The sequence below is a fragment of the Myotis yumanensis genome, unplaced genomic scaffold, assembly GCF_028538775.1.
Source record: "Myotis yumanensis isolate MYYU_CA2020_CCGP unplaced genomic scaffold, mMyoYum1.0.hap1 SCAF_8, whole genome shotgun sequence".
Taxonomy (NCBI): domain Eukaryota; kingdom Metazoa; phylum Chordata; class Mammalia; order Chiroptera; family Vespertilionidae; genus Myotis; species Myotis yumanensis.
Window position 1 is genome coordinate 61,344,891 of NW_027223759.1, and position 22,883 is coordinate 61,367,773.

Genomic DNA, 22,883 nt, shown 5'->3' on the forward strand with positions numbered 1-22,883 from the left:
ATGTTTATGTGTAAAAAGGTTGGGTATCAAAATCAAAATACTGTCAAACAAAAAACCTGCAAGATTTTTATAAACGTTTAGATTTTAACATCTATGTTTTAAGAACCACAGCCATGGAATTCAATAGCCAGTTTTGTATAAATGAAAGAGATAAGGTGGTAGGAGAACAGAATTCAAAGAATTGAGAGGCACACTGCATAAGAAGAGTTCAAAATAAATGAGAAACACTTCTCTGTAGAATTATAACGTGATCTTTTAAGTTACTCCTGAGGGAAGGGAAGGAAAGGTGTCATGAAATGCATGTACAGTTAAGTACAAACTGTGTAACTGTATTGCTAGATCACTTACAGTTACCCACTGCTTAATGACAGGGATACAATCTGAGAAATGTGTTAGGCAATTTTGTCACTGTGAGAATATCATAGTATACTCACACAAACCTACATGGCAAAGCCTACTACATAAATGGCTACATGGTATATTCTATTGCTTCTAGGCTACAGCATGTTACTGCACACAAAAATGAGATTAAACCAAGTAAAATGATGCAATCACAAATGTAGTTAGGAGGCTGCTGATGGGGTAACATGGCAAATTTTCACAGCAAACCTTTTTTTTACATAAGTAGGAAGAGTACATTCTAAATAACAACAAAGTTTAGTAAATATGTAAACCAGCAACACAGTCATTCATATTATCAAGTATTATGTGCTGTACACATAATCACATGTACTACATTTTTATGACTGTGTTGTGTAGTGCGTTTGTTCATACCAGCATTATTACAAACACATGAGTAATGCATTTACACTATGACATCAATAGGTGACAGGAATTTTCAGTTCCACTATTATCTTATCAAACCACTGCTGTATATGCAGTCTCTTGTTGACCAAAAGATTTGTATGTGACACAGGGTTGTGTTTATACATGATTTATAACTGACATCTTAAGTTTTTACCTGTTGCTCATGATATACTCTGAGAGCCTTTTTTACATTGGACACTTTTGGAGAGCGGATAGGAAGAGTTTTAATTTCAGATGCTGTAAGAGTACTCAAATCACCAATTGTTCTTATATTCTTTGCTCTAATGAGTTGTCCCAGTCCTCTTGCCCTGAACAGACAATAAAAAAAAGGTAGAACATTATTATATAGTTTTATATTTACTCCATTTGTGAGAGTCTATCTAGGTGAATTTCCTAATTTAAGTTCAGCCATGCTGAATTTATATATGCCCACGTAACCTACTGTGAAGACAGACACTGAACATATAAATTAAAACAAAAAATTTTAATCTGATGTGTATGCCTGGTTTAAGCAATAGTATTGGAATCAGACTAAACCTAATGTGTGCTTCATGCTTGCTTACTAACATAATGACTGACTTTGATGAATTAACCTTTGTAAAGTTCATCTTATAAAGTGGAAATAACACTACTACTTTTATAGGATTTATATTATGATTAAATAAGATAATGTATATAAAAAGTTCAACATGGCACCTGAAAAATAAGCACACAATTATCTTAGCCATTGTGATAAATGCTTCTCTTATTGTCCTTTCTGACTCATCTTCCCAGCTGAATTTTTATTTCTAAAATATGCATAAAGGTGCATATAAAAGCAATTCTAAATATGAGAACTTTGATAATTTAAATAGTCTTCTTAAATAAGGGGAAACTTTAAGAATAAGCCAGAAGCCTAAATAATCACTTACCACATGTTTGAAGTAATCTGAGGTAAAATAATATCAACTGGTGCCATACAGTTTACCAAAGCTGGGTAAACACTTTCTGTTGGGCATGGTATGGATTCTTTAGTCATTTCTGTAATCTTAGAATAAATTTCAAAAGCCGTTAAATACACATCACCTCACTAAACATGAAAAAAAAAAGTTGCATGAAAACTAAAGCACTTCTTACTAAACATTTCTTTGAGCTCTTAAATTTAGGGCTACGTGATCCTGGGAACAGAAATCCTTTGCTTGAAGTTGTATTATGCTAGATAGAAGGAGAGAAAAAAAAAAACTCAGAACCCTAGGTAACTATAAATTTACAACTCTATTTTCACAATTTAGAAAACAGTAATTTCTTAATACTTTCTAAAAATCTATAATGTAATAAACTACATAATCAATTACTTGCTGGATCATCATTGCCTTTTATAACCTGTTCATGTCTGTTTACCAAGTGGCAGAAAAAGAATATATCCAAATCAAACAAGTTTTGTTCCTTAGTTATTTTTAAGACAAACTACACAATGCAATTTTGTCTGCATACATACATGTATTTTAAAGCCTACAGCTTACCTTAGACTGTGCAGTAGGTGAAGTTTTAACACTTTTTACTATGGGAGAACTATTTGGAGAATGGGCCCTAACAAGAGAACATCGCCTATCAATGTCATCTGCCAATCCTGCTTGATATATTGGATCTGCAAAGGAGACTCGGCGAACCTAAAAACACAGGTCATGTTTTTATTTAACAAAATTAAAGTTTTAAAAAATAACACCATAAGTTCTCAGTATAAGGTTACCCAAAAATAGAGTGTGGGTTTAGAAGCTTAAATTATTTCACTAGAAACCAAGTGTACGTATATAGCTGTAGTTTTTTCCTAATGACTGCTTTCACAAATAGCACAGGTCATTCCAATGATCTATGTTCTATAGCAGTGGTCGGCAAACTCGCGAGCCACATGCGGCTCTTTGGCCCCTTGAGTGTGGCTCTTCCACAAAATACCACGTGGGGGTGCGCATGTACAGTGCGATTGAAACTTTGTGGCCCATGCGCAGAAGTCGTCTTATTGATGAGAACCTGGAATAGTGCCTAAAATTAAAAACAACAACATATAAACCTGACTTACCCAAACTTTCCAAGGAGATACAAGGCCATTGTTCACATTAGTGTTTGTCAGTCATTGTCATGATTTAATTTCATGGATATTGTAAGGTAAATTGTAAGAAATTTAATTTTATCAATAAATATCGCTATTAAGTATGACATCAAGTTTTATTCATCGTACCTATAGTTTAACTAAGACTTAAAACTTTAAGTAAAGTTTATTAAGTTAATTTTAGGGAATGTTGTGGAGTGAAAGAAGATGTAGTGTCAAGGATTGAGAAAGGTATGTTGAGATGGTTTGGACATATAGAGAGGATGAACGAAAGGAGATAGATGAAACAAGTATACAAGACGAGTGTGGATGGGAGAGTTGGAAGGGGTCGACCTCAGCGAATGTACCTCAATCAGATTGAGGACGTTTTTAGCAAAGGCCAGCTTAGGAGTACCCTAATTAAGTTAATAACAATGTACCTACCTATATAGTTTAAGTTTAAAAAATTTGGCTCTCAAAAGAAATTTCAATCGTTGTACTGTTGATATTTGGCTCTGTTGACTAATGAGTTTGCCGACCACTGTTTTATAGCAACAAAGATTGAAACAGACACAGTAGCAGAAACTTAATGAAAGTGCATGTAGCAGTAAAAATTGCATAATCCAATACTACTAACTTTATGGGTTTAACTATTAACTACAATGACTATAAAGAACAAGTTAAAGAGTTAGACATAGTACTAACTAGCCTCTGGTATATCTTACTTAGATTGATTCTGTTCTAAACTCTGAAGATACCAGACTCACAGCAATTGGGTAGCAATTTTTGTTTCTTAGCTCTAGCTTGAAGTCTCCTCTAAACTCTTACAATATGTTCACGCAATCAAGCTATCTGACATACACAACAGAGCACTTACATTGTTAAGTATGTATATAAATGTTCCCTAGTTTTAATTCAAAAAAGTGGGAAGATTCTGTACATATCGGCTATAAAAAACTACACTATGCTGTTGCCTAAATAAAACTGAAATATGAGATACTATCAAACAAAACATAACTAATTTGTATTAACAATGTATAGCATACTGGAGACCCAAAAATCAAATCCTTGCTTATATGGTCAATTAACGCCAAAGGAGGTAAGAATATACAATGGGCCAGAACCGGTTTGGCTCAGTGGATAGAGCGTCGGCCTACGGACTGAAAGGTCCCGGGTTCGATTCCGGTCAAGGGCATGTACCTGGGTTGCGGGCACATCCCCAGTAGGAGATGTGCAGGAAGCAGCTGATCGATGTTTCTCTCTCATCGATGTTTCTAACTCTCTCTCTCCCTTCCTTTCTGTAAAAAATCAATAAAATATATATATAAAAAAAGAATATACAATGGGGTAAAGACAGTCTTTTCAATAAGTGGTACTGGGAAAACTGGACAGGTACAAGCAAAAAAATGAAATTGGACCACTTTGTTACACCATGTACAAAAATAAACTCGAAATGGATTAAAGAGCCCTAACCAGTTTGGCTCAGTGGATAGAGTGTTGTTGGCCTGCGGACTGAAGGGTCCCAGATTCGATTCCCAGTCAGGGGCACATGCCCAGGTTGTGGACTCAATCCCCAGTAGGGGGTGTGCAGGAGGCATCTGATCAGTGGTTCTCTCTCAACATTGATGTCTCTCTCTTTCCCTCTCCCTTCCTCTCTGAAATCAATAAAAATGCTCAAAAAAATAAATAAAAAGAGCTTCCATATACCCAGCAATTCCACCCAAGTATTTATCTGAAGAAAACAAAACACTAATTTGAAAAGATATATGCAAAAATATTCCATTTAAACATGAGCCATTAAGATTCATCCTCAAACCCCTACCTTGGAAACAGGTGGTGAGATCTCATCTTCTTGAGGTCTTTTTAGTCCTCTTTTTAAAATGCTACTGGACGGAGAAGCCAAAGGAGACCAGATACAGCGTGCCTGCATGCCACTAGGACTCTCAGTTGCTGACAGAAGTAAAGGATCAAATTCATTTAATTTTTGAGGAGATGCATTATTGTCTTCTGTTATCAGTTCAGAGGTATCTCTTTCAGATATCAAAGGCTGTGATGTTTCCTTCACTTTCTCTGAAGTATGGTGAACTTCCTGTAAAGCTTCACCACCATTTTCCACTTTCAATTGATTGTCATCTAATTTTACTTCTTCAGGTTTATTAAGTACAATGCTTGTTTCTGTTTTATTAGAGTTAACTTTTCCTTCTTCAGTGTTCACCTTAAGTGTGTTAGGGAAAATGTTGCCAATTTCTATATTCAATCTGTTTGTTTCAGCTTCTATGGACTTTGATGCTTTGGTAATCAAGTCCTCATCCTCTGTTTCACTCACATGGTCAGTTTCAGCATTCACTTCACCAATTACTTTTTCTTCATAATTTTCCACTTCAGCATTCATTTCTTCAGATGAGCCTGGATCAGATTCATCATTTCCTCCATCTATCCCACCAACTGCTGTTTGTTCAGAAACTTCTAACTGAGCTCTTACTTCTATAGGTGTAATATTATCAGGATGACCAATAGTGGAATTAAATTCCTCAGTTACTGCTTCTTCAGCAATCAGTACTTTAGCTGCATCTGCTTCAGATTCATCACTTCTTGTACTGTTTTTCTCTGTTGTTTCCTCCTCAAAAATACCCGTTTTGGCACTCTTTTGTTCAGAGAAGCTAGCTTCAAATTTATCACATTCTACATCCAATTCCATAGCTTCTACTTCTGGATTGAATTCTTTTACTTTACATGCATCTGCTTCAACATTAACAATGTTCTCTGCACTTACTTCCATTTTTAGTATAGCCTCTGGCTTTTCTTCTTTGGTCTCCAAATTAGAACATTCCAGTGAAATATCTTTGGAATCACCTAAACATGGGCCAACAGTCTTACATTTTTTATTGGATGGCTCTTGGCTTTCAATCGATATTGCTTCCTTAAAATCCATATCACATATTTCTTCTTTAAAATTTACTATTTCAGAAGGAAGAGAGTCTTGAATATCTTTTTCTTTCAACTCAGTTTCAGGTACAATTAATGAATCAATAGTATCATTCTCCTCCTTGAGACCCAAATGAAAATTCACACTATGACACTCATCTGGAAGTTTAGCCTCAGGGTGAATATTACCTGTAGAAGTCTCTGACATAGTTACAGGAATTGGCACATCTATCTTTTTGGTTTCACTGACCTTTACATTGTAATTTTCTGTATTTGTCAACCCAAGGGGTGACTTTTCTTGAGTTTGTGACTTTTCTTCACAGCAATCACAACCTTTAGATCTCCTTACCCTCCTACTTCTCTTGTGTCGGCATTCAGGTGTTTGAAAAGTTTTTTCAGAAGGCAAAGAACTGTCTGATGTGTCTATTTTTGACCCTTCTTCCACATTATTTTCTATGGAATCTCGCTTATGTAACCTCTTACTGGCATTTCTAGTCCTTGGATTTAATTCTGACACAGAATTTGAAAAGGAATAACCTGCACATTTGCTGGTTTTACTTTTTTCTTCATAAGTATTTGATATATCACAAACTAGCACCAAATCTGAAGATACTGTAGAATCTTGGAGAGCTACAGTATTATTTTCATCTTTGTTTTCACAAATCTGAGATTTTATATTTATGTCCACTTCTGAATTTGCTTTATGATCATGTATCTGATTTTCAACTTGTAGACATTCCTGTTTTTCCATTTTCTCTTCTTGATCTTCAATGTCAACACTGTCACTGTTTTTGTTTTTCCATTTTCCAGATCTCTTCTTTCTAGAACTTTCCTCCTTTGCCTCAGAATTATCAGATTCGGAGTTTTCAATGCTGGAAAGTAAACCCTGGGATGCTCTCCTTGTTTGATACCGTGTCCGTCCCCTTACTTGTTTCTCAGAGGACTTATCTGCACTATCCTGGCCAGCATCTCCCTCAGATTTACTATTCTCAAGGTCTGGCTTTCTTCTATTTTTTTCAATTTCAGCATTAGTGCTGGTTTCCCCTAAAGTCTTCTCATGTAAAGTATCTTTCTCAATTAAATTTTCCTGTACAGTTTGTTCAGAAATCAGTTTTTGCTGAGGTAACATATCATCTTTGACATGTAACTGACTTTTTTGAAAAGTCTTTTCTTCTTCCTTATGTCTTTCCTTTTTTTGAAGATTATTTTCTTTATCTTGGCTATCAGTGATAGGCTCTGCTATTTCTGAACGTCGCCTTAAAGAACGTCTAAGGGTTTTCTGATTTGGAGCTATCTGAACATGACTATCCTCATTTACCATTTGATCTGCTGGTATTATGGCTGGGGGTGTATTTTCTTTGGATTCCAAATTGGTTCCTAAGATTTTCTCCTCTACAATACTGTTTTCTAATAAAGCATTTTCTGTTGTTGGTTTAAGCATTGTATCCTCATGTTCCACTGCAGATTCAGAGAGATGAGCCTGATTATCTAACACACATTCTGTTTGATTAAGCAAACTAGCTGGATTATTTTCTAAGGCTACCATGCTATCAATAGATTCCTGAGTACTTTTCTTCTGATCTGATGACATTAAGAGCTTAGAACTTTTATTCCCCGTTTGTTCAGCTTTACTTGACCTTAGGCCTGACCGCTTATTTCCATGCACTATTTTTTCAGAGTCAGATTTTGAAAGAGCCACTTCTCTTCTCTTTGCTTTTGGTGGAATATCTGTTTTAGCCATGCCTTCCTGACTATTTTTCACTGTAACAGCTGATGACATATTGTTCAAGGGGGACGGACTAAAAGGTCTATTTTCTGAACCATCAAACTTCTCCAACGTAATAAAGGTTTGCCTTCGACTTGTAGGCTGTGAGGGTGTTCCAGAATTGGTGATATTAGAAACTGAGCTACTGCTAACACCAAAAGTGTTTCCTGCACTAGATGCACATTCAGTTGAAATTTTCTTTGATGAAATTGAAGTTTTTTTTCTGGCATTATTATTACTGCTCAGTATTCCGGGATGGGTTTCCTCAACAGTACATTCATTATTTGAAAGAGAAGTCTTTTCAAGATGTTCTTCCATACCACACTTTCCCGTAACATCTTGTGTAATGACAATGTCACTCTTTGTTAGTTCCTCCTGCAGAGAAATGTACATATATATAGATTAACCAGCATATAAGTCTGACTTTCTGGGGGAAATTTTAGTGTAATGCCTTAGTAATTCAAAGGTAATCGCTGACTTTTGGTATTTTGTAATTACTCCAAAAGTGGTGGTAGATGCCCACTAACTTTTTTCTAATGATAAATATTCAATAAAGCCAAATACATTTAAACTCATCCACACCCACAGACGATGACTATAATTCAGCTAACATCTGCTAGTGAAATTTAACAAATTAAACAGCACGTCTTAAAATGAATACAATGGGCTCCATAATGAAAGTGATTTGAAAACCCCCAAAATATGTATACCTTAAATGCCATCTTGGAATCTTCCTTCGATTTTTCAGCTAATTTAGGAATTTCCCTGGAATAAATAAACATAAATTAGAGTAATTTTTAAGTAAAACTTTAAAAAAGTTACTTCAGCAGAAACCGGTTTGGCTCAGTGGATAGAGCGTCAGCCTGCGGACTGAAAGGTCCCGGGTTCGATTCCGGTCAGGGGCATGTGCCTGGGTTGCGGGCACATCCCCAGTGAGAGATGTGCAGGAGGCAGCTGATTGGTGTTTCTCTCTCATCGATGTTTCTAACTCTCTATCTCTCTCCCTTCCTCTCTGTAAAAAATCAATAAAATATATTTTTTTAAAAAAAGTTACTTCAGCAGCTTCCATACTTACATAGACTCTTCCTGACTATACTGAGAAAATAATGCATCTTGTGAAACATCCAGATTATTATACATGGCAGGAATATCACACCTGAAAAATATTTTATAATTTCAAAATCTGATATTACTACAATCAGAAAGTAAAGCCTACAATTCTACATCTAGTTCTAAGAACAATTAAAAAAAAATATCAAGGCTTAGATGCTTATTTTCCATGAAACCATCTTCTTTACCTTTCCCTCCCACACTACACCTCAATAAAGGAACTCAGTTTACAAACATTTGTTGCATTACTTGGGAGCTATATACACTATGAAATGTAGTTACCTAGTGAATCTTTTCAGCATTAAAATATACTGTAATATAAACAGTATCTTAGTTCTAAAGACAAAGCTATAGTTTGGTGCATGAAATCTAAGTGTGACTGCAAAATACTCAATTCAAGATAAAAGGACTACAACAAACCTCTTTGTTTTGAGTACTTCTTTCTGATGTTCAGTTAGTATTCTTTCCTTTGTTTCTTTTCCTTCTGGAGGTATAAACACAAATTCAGTAGACTTTTCTTCTTCCAAAGGCATTCCACTCTTTATTTTGGGGGATGAAGATTCTAGTTTGAACTATAAATTTTTTAAAAAGTAAATATACATTTAAGTTGCCGAATTATTTTTCTACAACTTCAATAAATCTCTATTCCAACACTAAGTTTTTTTGATAATGAGTAGAAAGTTTTAAGTTCAAAACCACACAACTACAACATTTCTTGTTAATAACAATTAGTAAAGTGTCCCTTTGTTTCATTGTATCTCTAATACTCAGAAAATAAAAATTATTATAGCTCTTTAAAAAGTAGGCAAGTGTGCATTTACCAACAAAGCATGGGAAATGTTTTTCAGGCCAACACATAGAAATCATTTTGTTCAAATAGGAGAAGAGTATATCTATGGCTCTCATGGTGAAATATTAAATAGTCAAGTTCCAGCTGCCAAAATCATATACCCCACATACCAATAATATAAATCGGTTAATCGGCAACTAGAGAGATATTTAGTTTCAGATTTGAGGTTAAAATAGATTTCTTACCTAGGCATTTTGTTTGTATTCAATAATATAAGTTCTACAATGTTTTCCTCTTATGCTGTTACAGCTATTCAAATCTAGTTTCAGTCCATCTCAAGAAGGCTGCTACTTAATGGATGCAAGGTATTATGCAGATCTAACTTTACTAAGAAGGAATCATCTCCCAAAGCTTCAAGACATCCATGCCATTCTAATATAGGTCTTTCCAGACCAAACTGATCTTCTCCTGCAATCCCACTTTTAGTCTTTAACAGATTTTTCTTCTAATTAGAAAAGGCTACATATACTTTAAAAGTTCTATGAAATAAACTTTGAAAGAACATACTTTGGCTGGTGATTTCATATTTTCTTTTGTAACCTTTGGTTGTGCCAAAAAAGAATCCCTTTTTCCACTTGATTTTCTTTCCATGCCACTTATCTTCATATTTAATTGTGAGTTTTCTGTCTGTTTTAGGACAAATAAAACAATATCATTAAGTACAATGTTTCTCCTTTTCACGTTTTAAAATTTCCAGTGTAATGAATACTCATTTCAAATTTCTTTTGATTCAACTCTAGTAAAATCATGTCAATGAAAAGAAAATCACTATTTCAGTTAACAGCAAATAGATGTGGTATCTCCAAGATATGCAATAAGCTGTTTTGCACCACTTAATTTTATGAATTCTGAAAACAAGATACATCACATTACTACAAAAATAAATCAAATATCCCTCCTACTACTATAAATAGTTCTAAAAGAAAAACCAAAGCCATAAAACGTTAAGACATTAAACAATAAGCATGAATGATAGAAAATATTAACTATCATGCCCCTCCCAGCAGACTATATAGGTTTTTCAAGCCAACTTACAATCAAAAGTCTCAACCGTCTATTATTTTTAGCTAAAAACCAAAACTAAAGAGTATTTGACTTTTTGTCTTTTACAGGTTCTAAACAAAAACTAACTAGACTACATTGTTATTGAAGAAATAAGTTGTGTGAGGATGAAGTTGTCTAAGGATGTTCACTTCGTGGGGTATACAGTATCCATGCCTTTACTCCTTAATCTTCAGATAGTCATCAGGTATCATTAGCCAAAGTAACTTTGGTCCAATCAGTGATGTAATAACAAAGATGTGTTTTTCTGACAGAAGGAATGATTAAATGGAAAGAAATGAGAAAATAAAGGGTAACTCTTGCTTAGATGTGAATAACTATTACTCCTAGTTTATCTAAATAGCAACATTTAACCATGTATTTTAATAATTTATAGCCTTTGTAAAACAGCACACATGTACAGTAATTCAAAAGAGATCATTAATGAACAAGCACAGAGATTACTTACACAAGAATCTATGATGAAATTTACTGCCCTTCATTCATAAAAGTATTTCAAGCCAGACAACTGACTTTATGGAAAAAATCCTATATTATGAAGTATCTCTGTTCAGGTTGTACCTGTTTATCACTTCAATAAATTACATTGAAATCCAATAAACAAACTAGTCATTCAAAAGCCAAAAAAAAAAAAAAAACTCACCGCATCCGAATATGGTCCACTGGATTCCTCCATAATTTCAACATTTTCCAAACCAGGCAACAGAAGCAGAAATTTTTCTTTGGCTTGTCTTAGTATAGGTCTTTTAAAAAAGTACATAAATATGTATTCCTTCAATCAAGTAGTACTGGTGAATATCAGTATCAACAAGAACACTTTAATTATAATTTTAAAGTGGCAAAATGACATCCAGCTTAAAGACTACTTTATACTCTACAAACACAAAACTGAGAGAAATTACTGGCAACATTTAATGTTTTTTGCTAAATTCTTCCATTGCCAAATTTTCTTTATAAAAATTTTTTTCAAATTTTTGTTGCAGAAAATGTCGAGGGTAGACAATATCATTACTTTATGTACCCAAGTGCACATCACCCAGATTTAATAACCATCAATTTCCTGACCTTTGTATTTCTTTTATTAAGGATAATTTCAAATTGCTTTTTATTTTCCTAAAACCAAGAGGTTACTACTCTGAAACCCAAAGAATCAAATAATGTTTAATAATTAGCATGTACTCCACATAACAACATTTCAACCAAGAAATCCTCTGCAATAATTCCTTATAAGAAAAATTTTTTAAACTAAAAAGTGAATGTACATGATCAATAGAGTAACTATGTAAGGTTAGCATACTTTAACTCTTCAGGATAAATCAATGTCGTCACTTTAGCAAATGTGGCATTCCAGAACTGAGCACTCTGTTTTCGAATCTGCTTATTCTTGTGCAAAAATATGATGCATAATAATGGAGATATCTGTTCAAGAAGTTCACTGTCATAAGTCCCAGTGTAGCTGAAGTGTAGACAAGCAATGATTTCTCCGAGTAGCTTTTCTAACTAAGAAAAAGAAAAAGCTTATTAGGATAATACTTGAAAATGTACCAATTAAAGCAGAAAAAAATAAAAGCACAAAGCATACTAAACTAAAATATGCACATAACATGTGACTATTTCAATCTTTAAAATTCAAATAGCTTCCGAGAACATTCCAGATCCGCAGAGCCGTTACGGCGAAGCAGCTGTGAACCCGTGAGCTATCGCGGGACTTGGCGAGGTCTGGGCGGCGCCCGCGAACAGCCCGTGGGCAGGCGCAGTTGGTGCGGCCTGGGCTGCCTGTCCCAAGCTTGTGGGAGGTGGGAGAGGGCCCGGCCAAGCTAGACTGAGGGTCAAGCTAGACTGAGGGTCGTCCAGGCTTGGGAAGGGTGATGGGAGGCCGGGTTGTGGGAGCAGGAACACGGGGACGTTTCCGAGGCTGCCAGGGTGCAGGGTGGCTGGCGAGGCAGGCCTGGCCCGGGAGGCCTGGCGCTACTTAAAACGCGTTTTCCCGCGCATGCGCGCAGTAGGTAACAGCCCTGTGGGTATGCATGTATATGCATGCTTTTCGATATGGAAAAAATGTAAAAAGGATTCCTAAAATAACGCTTACTACTGAACAATGGGGTTAAAAGTGGTTTTTAAAACAACTTCTGTATTTTAGTAGTGAACCTTAAATAATGCTACTGGAAATTTAAAATTTAAAAAATTTTAAACTTAAAATGGCCTTTTAAAAGCTGCCTATCCATCACCTTCAATATATACTACTTTATAAGCTAACAAATTACCATGTGACTTTAAGATTACTAATATTAGAACCTTATTTCAAGGTTATTTTCCATTAACAGAAAACTTTTTCACATCAATTCTAATAGATTGTTTATACAATTGTATATATAAACAATTGAAACCAATTACCCTCATAAAGAGATTATAGGAGTTACATGAATTTAAAGCAACATTTTTAAATCCTTCTTTTAAAAAACTACTTTAAAAAAAAGTAAATCTTTGCTGTGAACCAGCACGATGAAAAAGTGGTCCAAAGGGTACAATCAATGCTTCTTAAAATGTGGCCTCCGCCCCAGCGGGCTTGGCTCCGTGGTTAGAGCCTGGGCCTGCTGACTGAAGGGTCCAGAGTTGATTCCGATCAAGGGCACATCTCTAGGTTGCCGGCTGTATCCCTGCCTTAGTATGACTCTCATCATTGATGTTTCTATCTCTCTCTCCCTCTTCCTTCCTCTCTGAAATCAATAAAAATATATGGGGGGAAAAAAAGTGTCCTTGGCCCAGCCAGCATGGCTCAACCAGCGTGGCTCAGTGTTTGAGCATCGAGGTCACAGTTTGATTCCCAGTCAGGGTACATGCCCGGGTTGTGGGGCTGATCCCCAGTGGGGAGGCATGCAGGAGGCAGCCAATCAATAATTCTCTCTCATCATTGATGTTTTTATCTCTCCCTCTCTGAAACCAAATACATTCTTAAATTAATTTAACTAAATGTGGGCCTCGAACAGCAGCATCAACATCACCTGGGAACTTGTCAGAAATGCAAACATTCTCAGGCTCCATGCAACCCCAAGGCTAAAGCCTAGAAGTTGTGTTTTAACAAGACCTCCAAGTAATTCTGCTGCAGGAGAAAGTTTGAAGGCCATTGGTATAAACCCTATGGATTTCATAACAGGGAAAGAGGTCCAGAAAGCCTGATTTAATTCTAACAGGCCCAGGTCCCTTACTTGCAAACTGTGAAAATAATGTATTTCAAACAAACAAAATAAACCATCCTTTGCCATGGTATTAAATGTCCATTAAAGTTGAAGTATAATAATTAACCCCTTTAAAAGTCAGATTTCTATTTAAGGAAGAAAATTATTTAAACCCTAACATTTTCATAATGTATGTTTATGGGTATGTCTTTTTTTACCTTGTTGTTCATACAACTATACACCTTAGGAACTTCATCAAGCCTGTGAAGAAAAAAAGATGCAATATCATTTATATTTTAGAAAGTTAAGCCTAAAAGTATGGTAATGCAGCCATAAAAATGAGACATGCATGTATAGTGATATAAAAATGTAACCCAAAACTTTTTTTTAAAAAGGCCAATTATCAAATATAAAGTATGGTATAGACCTACCTTTAAAGAATGACAGAAAAACATCAGGAATAAACCTCAAAGTATTAATATCAGTTATTTGTTTCTATACTTTTCCCAAAAAAGGTATCAGTTATTTCTGATGAAGCTTAAGAACTATAAAAAAGTTAATATATTTGAGGCTCTAGTTTGTTCTTTATAAAATCTGTTCCTAAGAGTAGGGAATCCCAGAGGGAAGGCAGGGGAAGGTAGGAGGGAGGAGGTAATCAACCAAAGACCTTGTATGCATATATGCATAACCCATGGACACAGACAATAGGGTGCTGAAGGCTTGGGGTGGGCTGGAAGGGGTCAATGGGGGAGAAGCGGGGACATATGTAATACCCTCAACAATAAAGAATTATTAAAAAGAAATAAAATCTGTTCCTAAAACTTTCTGTGAATTTAATTAGAAAATATAGGTTATATTATGATTGCACAATATAAACTTGTTATAAAGAACACTGATGAATCCTTGCAACTGCTTTTTAAAAATATATTATTTGCAATTTTTCAGGTTTCTTTAAGGAATTACTTGTTTCAATTAAATGTAAATTAATTAAAACTTTGGGAGATAATTCATAAATGTAAATGTATATATCCTTTTAAACCAATAATTTCACTTCTAGAACCTTATTCTGCAGAAAGTGGCAAATGTAGACAATGACTTAAGTACAAATAAATTCAACTGCAACATTGTAGGTTAAGAGGGGAAAGGCTAGAAAAAAGGATATTATGTCCACTAACAGGAATATGGGTAAGTTTCACGAAGCCCTATGCAGACATTAAAAATAATGAGATTCTGGAGAATCGAAGATGGCGGCATAGGTAAACACCGGAGACTGCCGCCGTGGACAACCACTTCAAAAATACAACTAAAAGTCGGAGCGGACATCAACCAGAACCACGGGAAGGCTGGCTGAGGAGAGTCTCTTCAACTAGAAGCAAAAACAACAGCATTCCGACGCTCAGCGGAGGCGCAGTGTGGAAAATTTAAAGGTACGGCGGTGCGGTGGTGAGGGTGCGCGCGCAAAGCGGGCTGGCGGCTGAGGGCGCGGTTGTTGTTTTCAATCAGGAGGGAGTCTCAGACTCTAGGCTACAGATCCGGGCGAGTCTCTAGGGACCCAGACTCAAACGGGAGAAGCGGGACTGTCTGGCTACGGCCCCTCCGAGGTTTGCAGCGATTGCTGGGACAGAGAGGCAGAGCCCCTGGGGACAGACTGAGAGCGGCCATAGCTGCTCCCTCCCCCCCGCCCTGTTGAGCCCGCCCCGCCCAAACCCTGCGCACAGCCATTTGCCGATCCCCTCAGGCAAGGGCTAGACTAGCGCCTCCCCTGAGGACTGAAGTTTTCCCACAGCTGATTTCCACAGCCAGTCGGCCTGGTGGTCAAATCCCTCTAGTGTTAACTACAACAATTAAGGCTTGGCTAGAACAAGACTGCGCACAGAGACCACAAGGGGGTGCACCAAGAAAGCATAAAAGATGCGGAGACAAAAAAACATGACAGAAATGGAGGATATGGAGCTAAGAATCGCAATTTTGAGGGCTTGCCATAAATTTGTGCAGAGCCTCACGAAAACTAATGAGACCCTCGATGCTACAATAAAGAAATTAGAAAGTAAGCATACACGGACTGAAATAAAGAATATTATACCCAATAGCAGACCAGAGGAGCACAAGAATCAAACCAAAGATTCGACAAAAAACACCCAATTGGAAAAACAAAATGAAAAAAGAATCCGAAAGTGTGAAGATAGTGTAAGGAGCCTCTGGGACAGCTTTAAGCGGACTAATATCAGAGTCATTGGAGTGCCAGAAGATGAGAGACAGCAAGATATTGAAAACCTATTTCAAGAAATAATGGCAGAAAACTTCCCCCACCTGGAGAAAGAAATGGACTTACAGGTCCAAGAAGCGCAGAGAACCCCAAACAAAAGGAATCCAAAGAGGACCACACCAAGACACATCATCATTAAAATGCCAAGAGCAAAAGACAAAGAGAGAATCTTAAAAGCAGCAAGAGAAAGAGGCTCAATTACCTACAAGGGAATACCCATACGACTGTCAGCTGATTTCTCAACAGAAACTTTGCAGGCCAGAAGGGAATGGCAAGAAATATTCAAAGTGCTGAATACCAAGAACCTACAACCAAGATTACTTTATCCAGCAAAGCTATCATTCAGAACTGAAGGTCAGATAAAGAGCTTCACAGATAAGGAAAAGCTAAAGGAGTTCATCACCGCCAAACCAGTATTATATGAAATGCTGAAAGGTATCCTTTAAGAAGAGGAAGAAGAAGAAAAAGGTAAAGATACAAATTATGAACAACAAATATGCATCTATCAACAAATGAATCTAAGAATCAAGTGAATAAATAACCTGATGTACAGAATGAACTGGTGACTATAATGAATCAGGGACATAGAAAGGGAATGGACTGACTATTCTTGGGGGAAAAGGGGTGTGGGAGATGCGGGAAGTGACTGGACAAAAATCATGCACCTATGGATGAACTCAGTGGGTGGGGAGTGAGGGTGGAGGGTGGGGTGGGAGCTGGAAGGAGGGGAGTTATGGGGGGAAAAAAGAGGAACAAATGTAATAATCTGAACAATAAAGATTTAAAAAATAATAATAATAATAAAAAAAAATAAAAAAAAATAATGAGATTCTTAGGTGTATGGTGCAAGATGCATATAATATATTTAGTGCATTCCATATACTGAATTGCAAAGTAGTATGTTAAATATGCTTTCATATACATCATACATTTAATAGGTATGCTTATTTGTATTAACAAATCTAAAAAGATACACAGTAAATTGAAAAGGGGTTGGACTAAGCATATAACAGGCTACGAACTCCTACCTCATTTATGTATTATTTCAACTATCTTTTTAACAAATGCCTGGTTTAATATACTTATTATCCTCTCCACTAAATTATAAAAAATTACTATCAGCAACAAAGCTGATAAGAAAACCACCAAAGTTTGCTACCTAGATCTCAATTATCTACTTATACTTCAAAGCTACCAAAGCTATTAAGCCCAAATACTTACTTTGAGTTTTCATAAAATAATGCCAGAGGTCTTGTTAAAGTTGCAAATATTTTTCGCATCATAGAAGGCAAAGAAATATGTCCAAGTACATTGGAAAGAATGTTGGTGATTGAGTTCCCAACAGTGAGAAGAGTATCAGAATGTGCTTCCTTGAGGCTCAGAGAGTGGAAGGAATAGATGACTCTCACGATAAGTTTAAATAAAGACGCCAATTTGCCTAGGGGCTCCTTCTTCTTTCTGGACCAATCTGAAGCTCTCTTCAGTGCTAAAATAAAATTGAATTTATTAAAAACTCAAGTACTTTGCAAAGTGTCACTGTCCATCTTTATATCTAACATTTAAATGACAAATACATCTACTATACTTGCTTTGCTAGTAATATCCACAAATCTTAAAATGATATACATACCATTAATGGATAAATATCATCACAACATCTTTAAAACAAAATTAGAGAAAAAAGGAAAAAAATGAATCATTTTATCTAAGGAAGCATTTCAAAAGTTTATTTTATGGCCTCAGAATTTCAACAACTAATTTGTAAGAAAGTACTAAATTAAAGGATAGGTTCCCAAATTAAATCTTAAAAGTCGTTTAAAAAAATAAGAAACAGCCCAGCCAGTGTGGCTCAGTCATTGAGCTTTGGCCCATGAACCAGGAAGGAGGTCACGGTTTGATTCCTGGTCAGGGCACATGCCTGGGTTGCTGGCTCGATCTTTGGTAGGGGGTGTGCAGGAGACAACGAATTGATATTTCTCATCAATGCTTCTATCTCTATCTCTCTCCTGTCCTCTCTTTAAAATCAACAAAAAGATATTTTTAACACATTTCATACCGCTCAGGAGTTGTTTCGCTTGCCATCTGTTAAGGACTGCTCACGAGTGTTCTCGTTTTTTCACGCCCATGGAAAAAGGAGCGAATCTAGATACTTATGTAAATTTTGTTTGGTCCCTCTTCACAGAGGAAAATGTTTCACGCAGTACCATATGTTAAAAAAGTACTAGGAACTTTAATTGTTTAAGTAAATAAAAATGTTATAATTATTGAAAAACAACACCTAAAGTGCATTATGATGATTTAAATAACATGCAGTTTGCCCCAAAACGTGCAGTCCCTGGCGTATGAATTAAGAGATTTCTATGCGGTACGCAATGTGTTAAAATAAGAAACAAAATTTTCCTTAGAAATTACTGCTTCCTGGCTCATCTACATGTTACACTGAACCCAGAAATAACACTGAACAAGTTAAGAGATCCAAAAAGTGTAAGAATTAAAAAAAAAAAAAAAACTTTATTGAGTTCAGAGAGGAAGGGAGAGATAGAAACATCAATGATGAGAGAGAATCATTGATCAGCTGCCTCCTGCATGGCCCCCCCATCCCATGGGGGATTGAGCCCACAATCCTGGTATATGCCCTTGACCGGAATGGAACCTGGAACCCTCCAGTCCATAGGCTGATGCTCTATCCACTGAGCCAAACCAGCTAGGGCAGAAATGTTTTTTTAAAAAAGGCCTAGGTTTAAAGAAAAAAATGTCTTTAAAGAAAAAAAAAAGTCTCTTAAAGGCATTGTTCAACTTTTCCTTTGTACCCTCCATCTCTGTTAAGGTACCTACCTACAGGGATAAACCCCATTCTAAAATTACCGTTGTTTCCCTCAATCCATTCTCTTACAGTAAGATGTCAGATTCAAGAGAAAACTCTAATTCAGTGCTTGTTAATTAAACGTATCATGTAGTGAATTGCAAAACAAGTGTTATTAAAAGAAAGTCAATAATCCTCCCTAAAAACAGCAGTTTTCCAGACATGAATATAAATTGGAATGTCTACCCAAAAATTCGTGGCCAGGATGTTGAGACTGAGAAGACCGGAGACTGGTTACATACAAGATAATGATTAAGCAGTAAATATATTGAGGGTAATGGGGACCAAGTTTCTCACTATTAAGAGAAAGTAGACCAGTGATGGTGAACCTTTTGAGCTTGGCATGTCAGCATTTTGAAAAACCCTAACTTAACTCTGGTGCCATGTCACATATAGAAATTTTTTGATATGTGCAATCATAGTAAAACAAAGATTTATATTTTTGATATTTATTTTATATATTTAAATGCCATTTAACAAAGAAATATCAACCAAAAAAATGAGTTCGCGTGTCACCTCTGACACGCGTGTCATAGGTCTGCCATCACTGAAGTAGACAAATACAGAAAAGGTTAAGACTCAAATATCTAGAGTAGGGGTGGGGAACCACTTTTCTGCCAAGGGCCATTTGGATATTTATAATATCATTCTTGGGCCATACAAAACTATCAACTTAAAAATTACCTGCTATATTTGGTCAAACATTTAATTAACTCACCCCTAATGCCTTGGCAGGGCCAGACTAAATGATTTTGCAGGCCGGATGTTCCACACCCCTGATCTAGAGAAACAAGTAACTGTGTAGTTCACAAACACATCTATTTCTCCCACCCCTGTCCACTGAGGGGATCCACAAACAGCGATACCATAGTGGCAATGAACAGATCTTACAGTTTCTAAATGCCATTCTCAGTTATAAGGAACCATGTTCCTTGGAAATATAAACTCACTTTGGGAATCAACCTAGTTTTTCAGGCAAAAAGCATCAATGAATGATAAACTCATGACTGTAAATTTGCTGAGGAACAGGATATTTAAATATCTCAAAGTATTTGCCACAAAACATTAATTTCTTAATTGCAAATATTTACTAATTTACTTTACAGGGGAAAACCTGGCAGACACCATCCTAACAAATAATAAATACTAACATCACCAGTAATGGGACAAACTGGCATAATGCCTGCTGACATAATGCACTAGAAAAAACTATAGCATTACTTCTGAAGTATCCTTGTAAAGAAATTAATGAAACCTGAATCTAATATTGAAAAAATATCGACAAGGCCAGATTGAGGGATTCTCAAACGGTAAATAAGCCTGTGCTCTTCACTTCTGAAGGTCATGAAAGACAAAACTTGGGAATTGTTCCACATAAGAAAAGTAATTAACTCTATTACTGGAAGGTTATTTTCTACATAGTATAAATATATACAGTGGAATCTCGTTTCTCAAACTTAATTCACTCCGAAAGGCTGTTCGAAAATTAAATCATTTTTTTCGCATTAAAATAATGTAAATTGAACTAATTCATTCCAGACCCCCAAATGATCCTGTTTTAATCTTTCTCACATACATGTCTATTGTACTGTTTAATCTATAAACACTTTAAAAACAAAAAAGACATGACATAAAAATTTAACAAAAAGGGAAGGATATGTACAGTAAAAAATGAAAATATAACAATAATTATAAGCAGACTCAAAAGCAAAAAAAAAACCATGAAAATATTCACAGCACAATATCTTGAGATTTTAAATGGTAAAGTGACTCAAATTCATGCATTCTCTCCTTTGTCACCTGAGAGATACGTGACTGGGAAACGAGGTTCAACTGTATACTCATCGGTGGAGACATTTAATTTCAAAGAATCAATTAGATTAAAATAGCTCATTATTAGAATGAACCAAAGCATGTAGTTTTAAAAATCATACCACTATGTTAATTGTGCAATTTTAAGTCAATAAAAACTAAGTTAAGTTTTTAGAATCACTTTAAATTTCCTGTAAATCATAACCAATTAATCACTGCCATGATTTTCTCTTGAACTTAATGTCAACTCAATGATTATTTCAAATCCGTCTACAAGTAAGAACATTTTTATTTTAGCAAACGTCCAAGTTTTTTGTCCAGATAATCCTTTGCACCGAGTGGAATAAGTAAAATCATTTAATTAGGCCAGGGGTCCTCAAACTACGGCCCGCGGGCCACATGCAAATACAAATATTGTATTTGTTCCCGTTTTGTTTTTTTACTTCAAAATAAGATATATGCAGTGTGCATAGGAATTTGTTCATAGTTTTTTTTTAAACTATAGTCCGGCCCTCCAACGGTCTGAGGGACAGTGAACTGGCCCCCTGTTTAAAAAGTTTGAGGACCCCTGTTATACAGTATCAAAAATAGGTAAAATGAGGTGGGAAAACCATTAGAATTTGCCATGACAGCAGTTTAGACAGCCAGGTTTATAAAATATTTGAACAAATAAAGGTAAAGAAAATACTTACATTTAACTCTGGACTGAATTTTAATATCATATGGTGAGAAGTCGATGCAATCAACCACTACAGTAATAACATGAATGATCCTATCCAAGAACAACAAATTCTAGAAAAGTATTAAAAACTTCCAATTACTGGCATAGTTTTCAAGAACAGTAAGCACTGACAAAAATTGTAAGACATATACTCCCATATATAATTTTCAATAACACACAAGTGATAGTTTATACCATATAAGTTACATTAAGTATAGGTTATGAATATTTCTCAGTTAACTGCTGTGTGCCATGTACTATACTTTTTTGTCAACATACAGAGAAAATAATTCAGCTTTAAGATGGCCATAAAACTCAACATATAAACGAATCCATTGGGAATGGAAGAGCTACACTTATAATTAGGTTTTTGATTAAATTCCTCTTGAAAATTACAGGTCTTCACTAAACTCAGAGAAAACAAACAAAAAAATTAAAAGGTTGCTAAGCTACCTCATATCCTGTCCTTCCTCTCCTCCAATCTAACTGAAATAAAAATAAGCCCATAAAAGTATCAGGGATTTTTCTGGAAATTTATTTAAACAGGGCAGGTGTTTTTTGGAGATATGGGGACAGGTTTCAAGGGAAGACTAAAAATAAAAGGAAATCCCAGCACAATGAGTCAAAGAATACTTCAATAGCTTTCTGCCCAGCTGGCATGGCTCAGTGGCTGAGCATTGATCTATGATCCAGGAGGTCACATTGATTCCTGGTCAGGGCTGGATCCCCAGTATGAGGAAGGCAACCAATCATCACTGACATTTCTATCTCTCTCTCCCTCTCCCATCCTCTCTTGGAAATCAATAAAAAAGTATTTTAAAAAATAGGCTGGACTTAAAAAAAATAAGAAGCAAAACACAAACACATGTAGAGAAATAAAAGGAACACAAGATAAACCCCAAAGGTCTAAAAACCATGATTGCTAGTCCCTCATTGTGCGGGTCTGGGTGGAGTTTTCCTCAGTAAATGACTCCATTTTCTGTATTACCTGCTGCTGTTGTATTTCTCCATCATAAAGATTCAGAGTGGGTCAACTAGGTCATTACATCTTAATAACAGGCATTACTGTAGAGTGATTGTGTGTAGATACCTGTTAGCTGTCAGGGTGTGTTTTTTTAACCTGTTGTGTGTTTGGGTAGGATTAGAAAGGTGAACTGTTCAGGAATTCTCTGCACTGGCTGTGTGGACAAGCAGGTAATGAGTGCTGCTCTGGCATTCATCCAGGAACCACTAGCAGGAGCGGGCACTGCCCATCTAACATGAGCATAGGTGCTTCATGACAAAAATTACTAGCATGTTCAACTGCATAATGTTCTGGCACTGTATTTTGAATGACATTAACTTATTAAATAAATTGTATATATCCTAAATACAGTGGGGCCTTGACTTACAAGTTTAATTCATTCCGTGACGGAGCTCGTAACTCAAATTACTCATATGTCAAATCAACAGTGAACGAGT

General features: G+C 35.9%; 1 protein-coding gene across 3 annotated transcripts in view; it reads right to left on the bottom strand.

Moving 5' to 3' along the window:
- RIF1 (replication timing regulatory factor 1) overlaps positions 1 to 22,883 on the bottom strand; it is a 67,174-nt gene that overhangs the window by 7,473 nt on the left and 36,818 nt on the right. For 2 of the 3 annotated variants that reach the window (XM_070423020.1, XM_070423019.1), the window contains exons 21-34: positions 21,394 to 21,493; positions 17,248 to 17,512; positions 13,979 to 14,021; positions 11,882 to 12,084; positions 11,228 to 11,327; positions 10,030 to 10,149; positions 9,093 to 9,244; positions 8,638 to 8,718; positions 8,273 to 8,327; positions 4,695 to 7,937; positions 2,310 to 2,456; positions 1,924 to 2,001; positions 1,719 to 1,834; positions 962 to 1,115 (exon numbers count right to left, since the gene is read on the bottom strand). In XM_070423020.1, coding sequence (XP_070279121.1) covers positions 962 to 1,115; positions 1,719 to 1,834; positions 1,924 to 2,001; positions 2,310 to 2,456; positions 4,695 to 7,937; positions 8,273 to 8,327; positions 8,638 to 8,718; positions 9,093 to 9,244; positions 10,030 to 10,149; positions 11,228 to 11,327; positions 11,882 to 12,084; positions 13,979 to 14,021; positions 17,248 to 17,512; positions 21,394 to 21,493 — 4,857 coding nt within the window. The remainder of the gene's footprint in view (positions 1 to 961; positions 1,116 to 1,718; positions 1,835 to 1,923; positions 2,002 to 2,309; positions 2,457 to 4,694; positions 7,938 to 8,272; positions 8,328 to 8,637; positions 8,719 to 9,092; positions 9,245 to 10,029; positions 10,150 to 11,227; positions 11,328 to 11,881; positions 12,085 to 13,978; positions 14,022 to 17,247; positions 17,513 to 21,393; positions 21,494 to 22,883) is intronic. The other variant, XM_070423021.1, reaches the window with a different exon arrangement.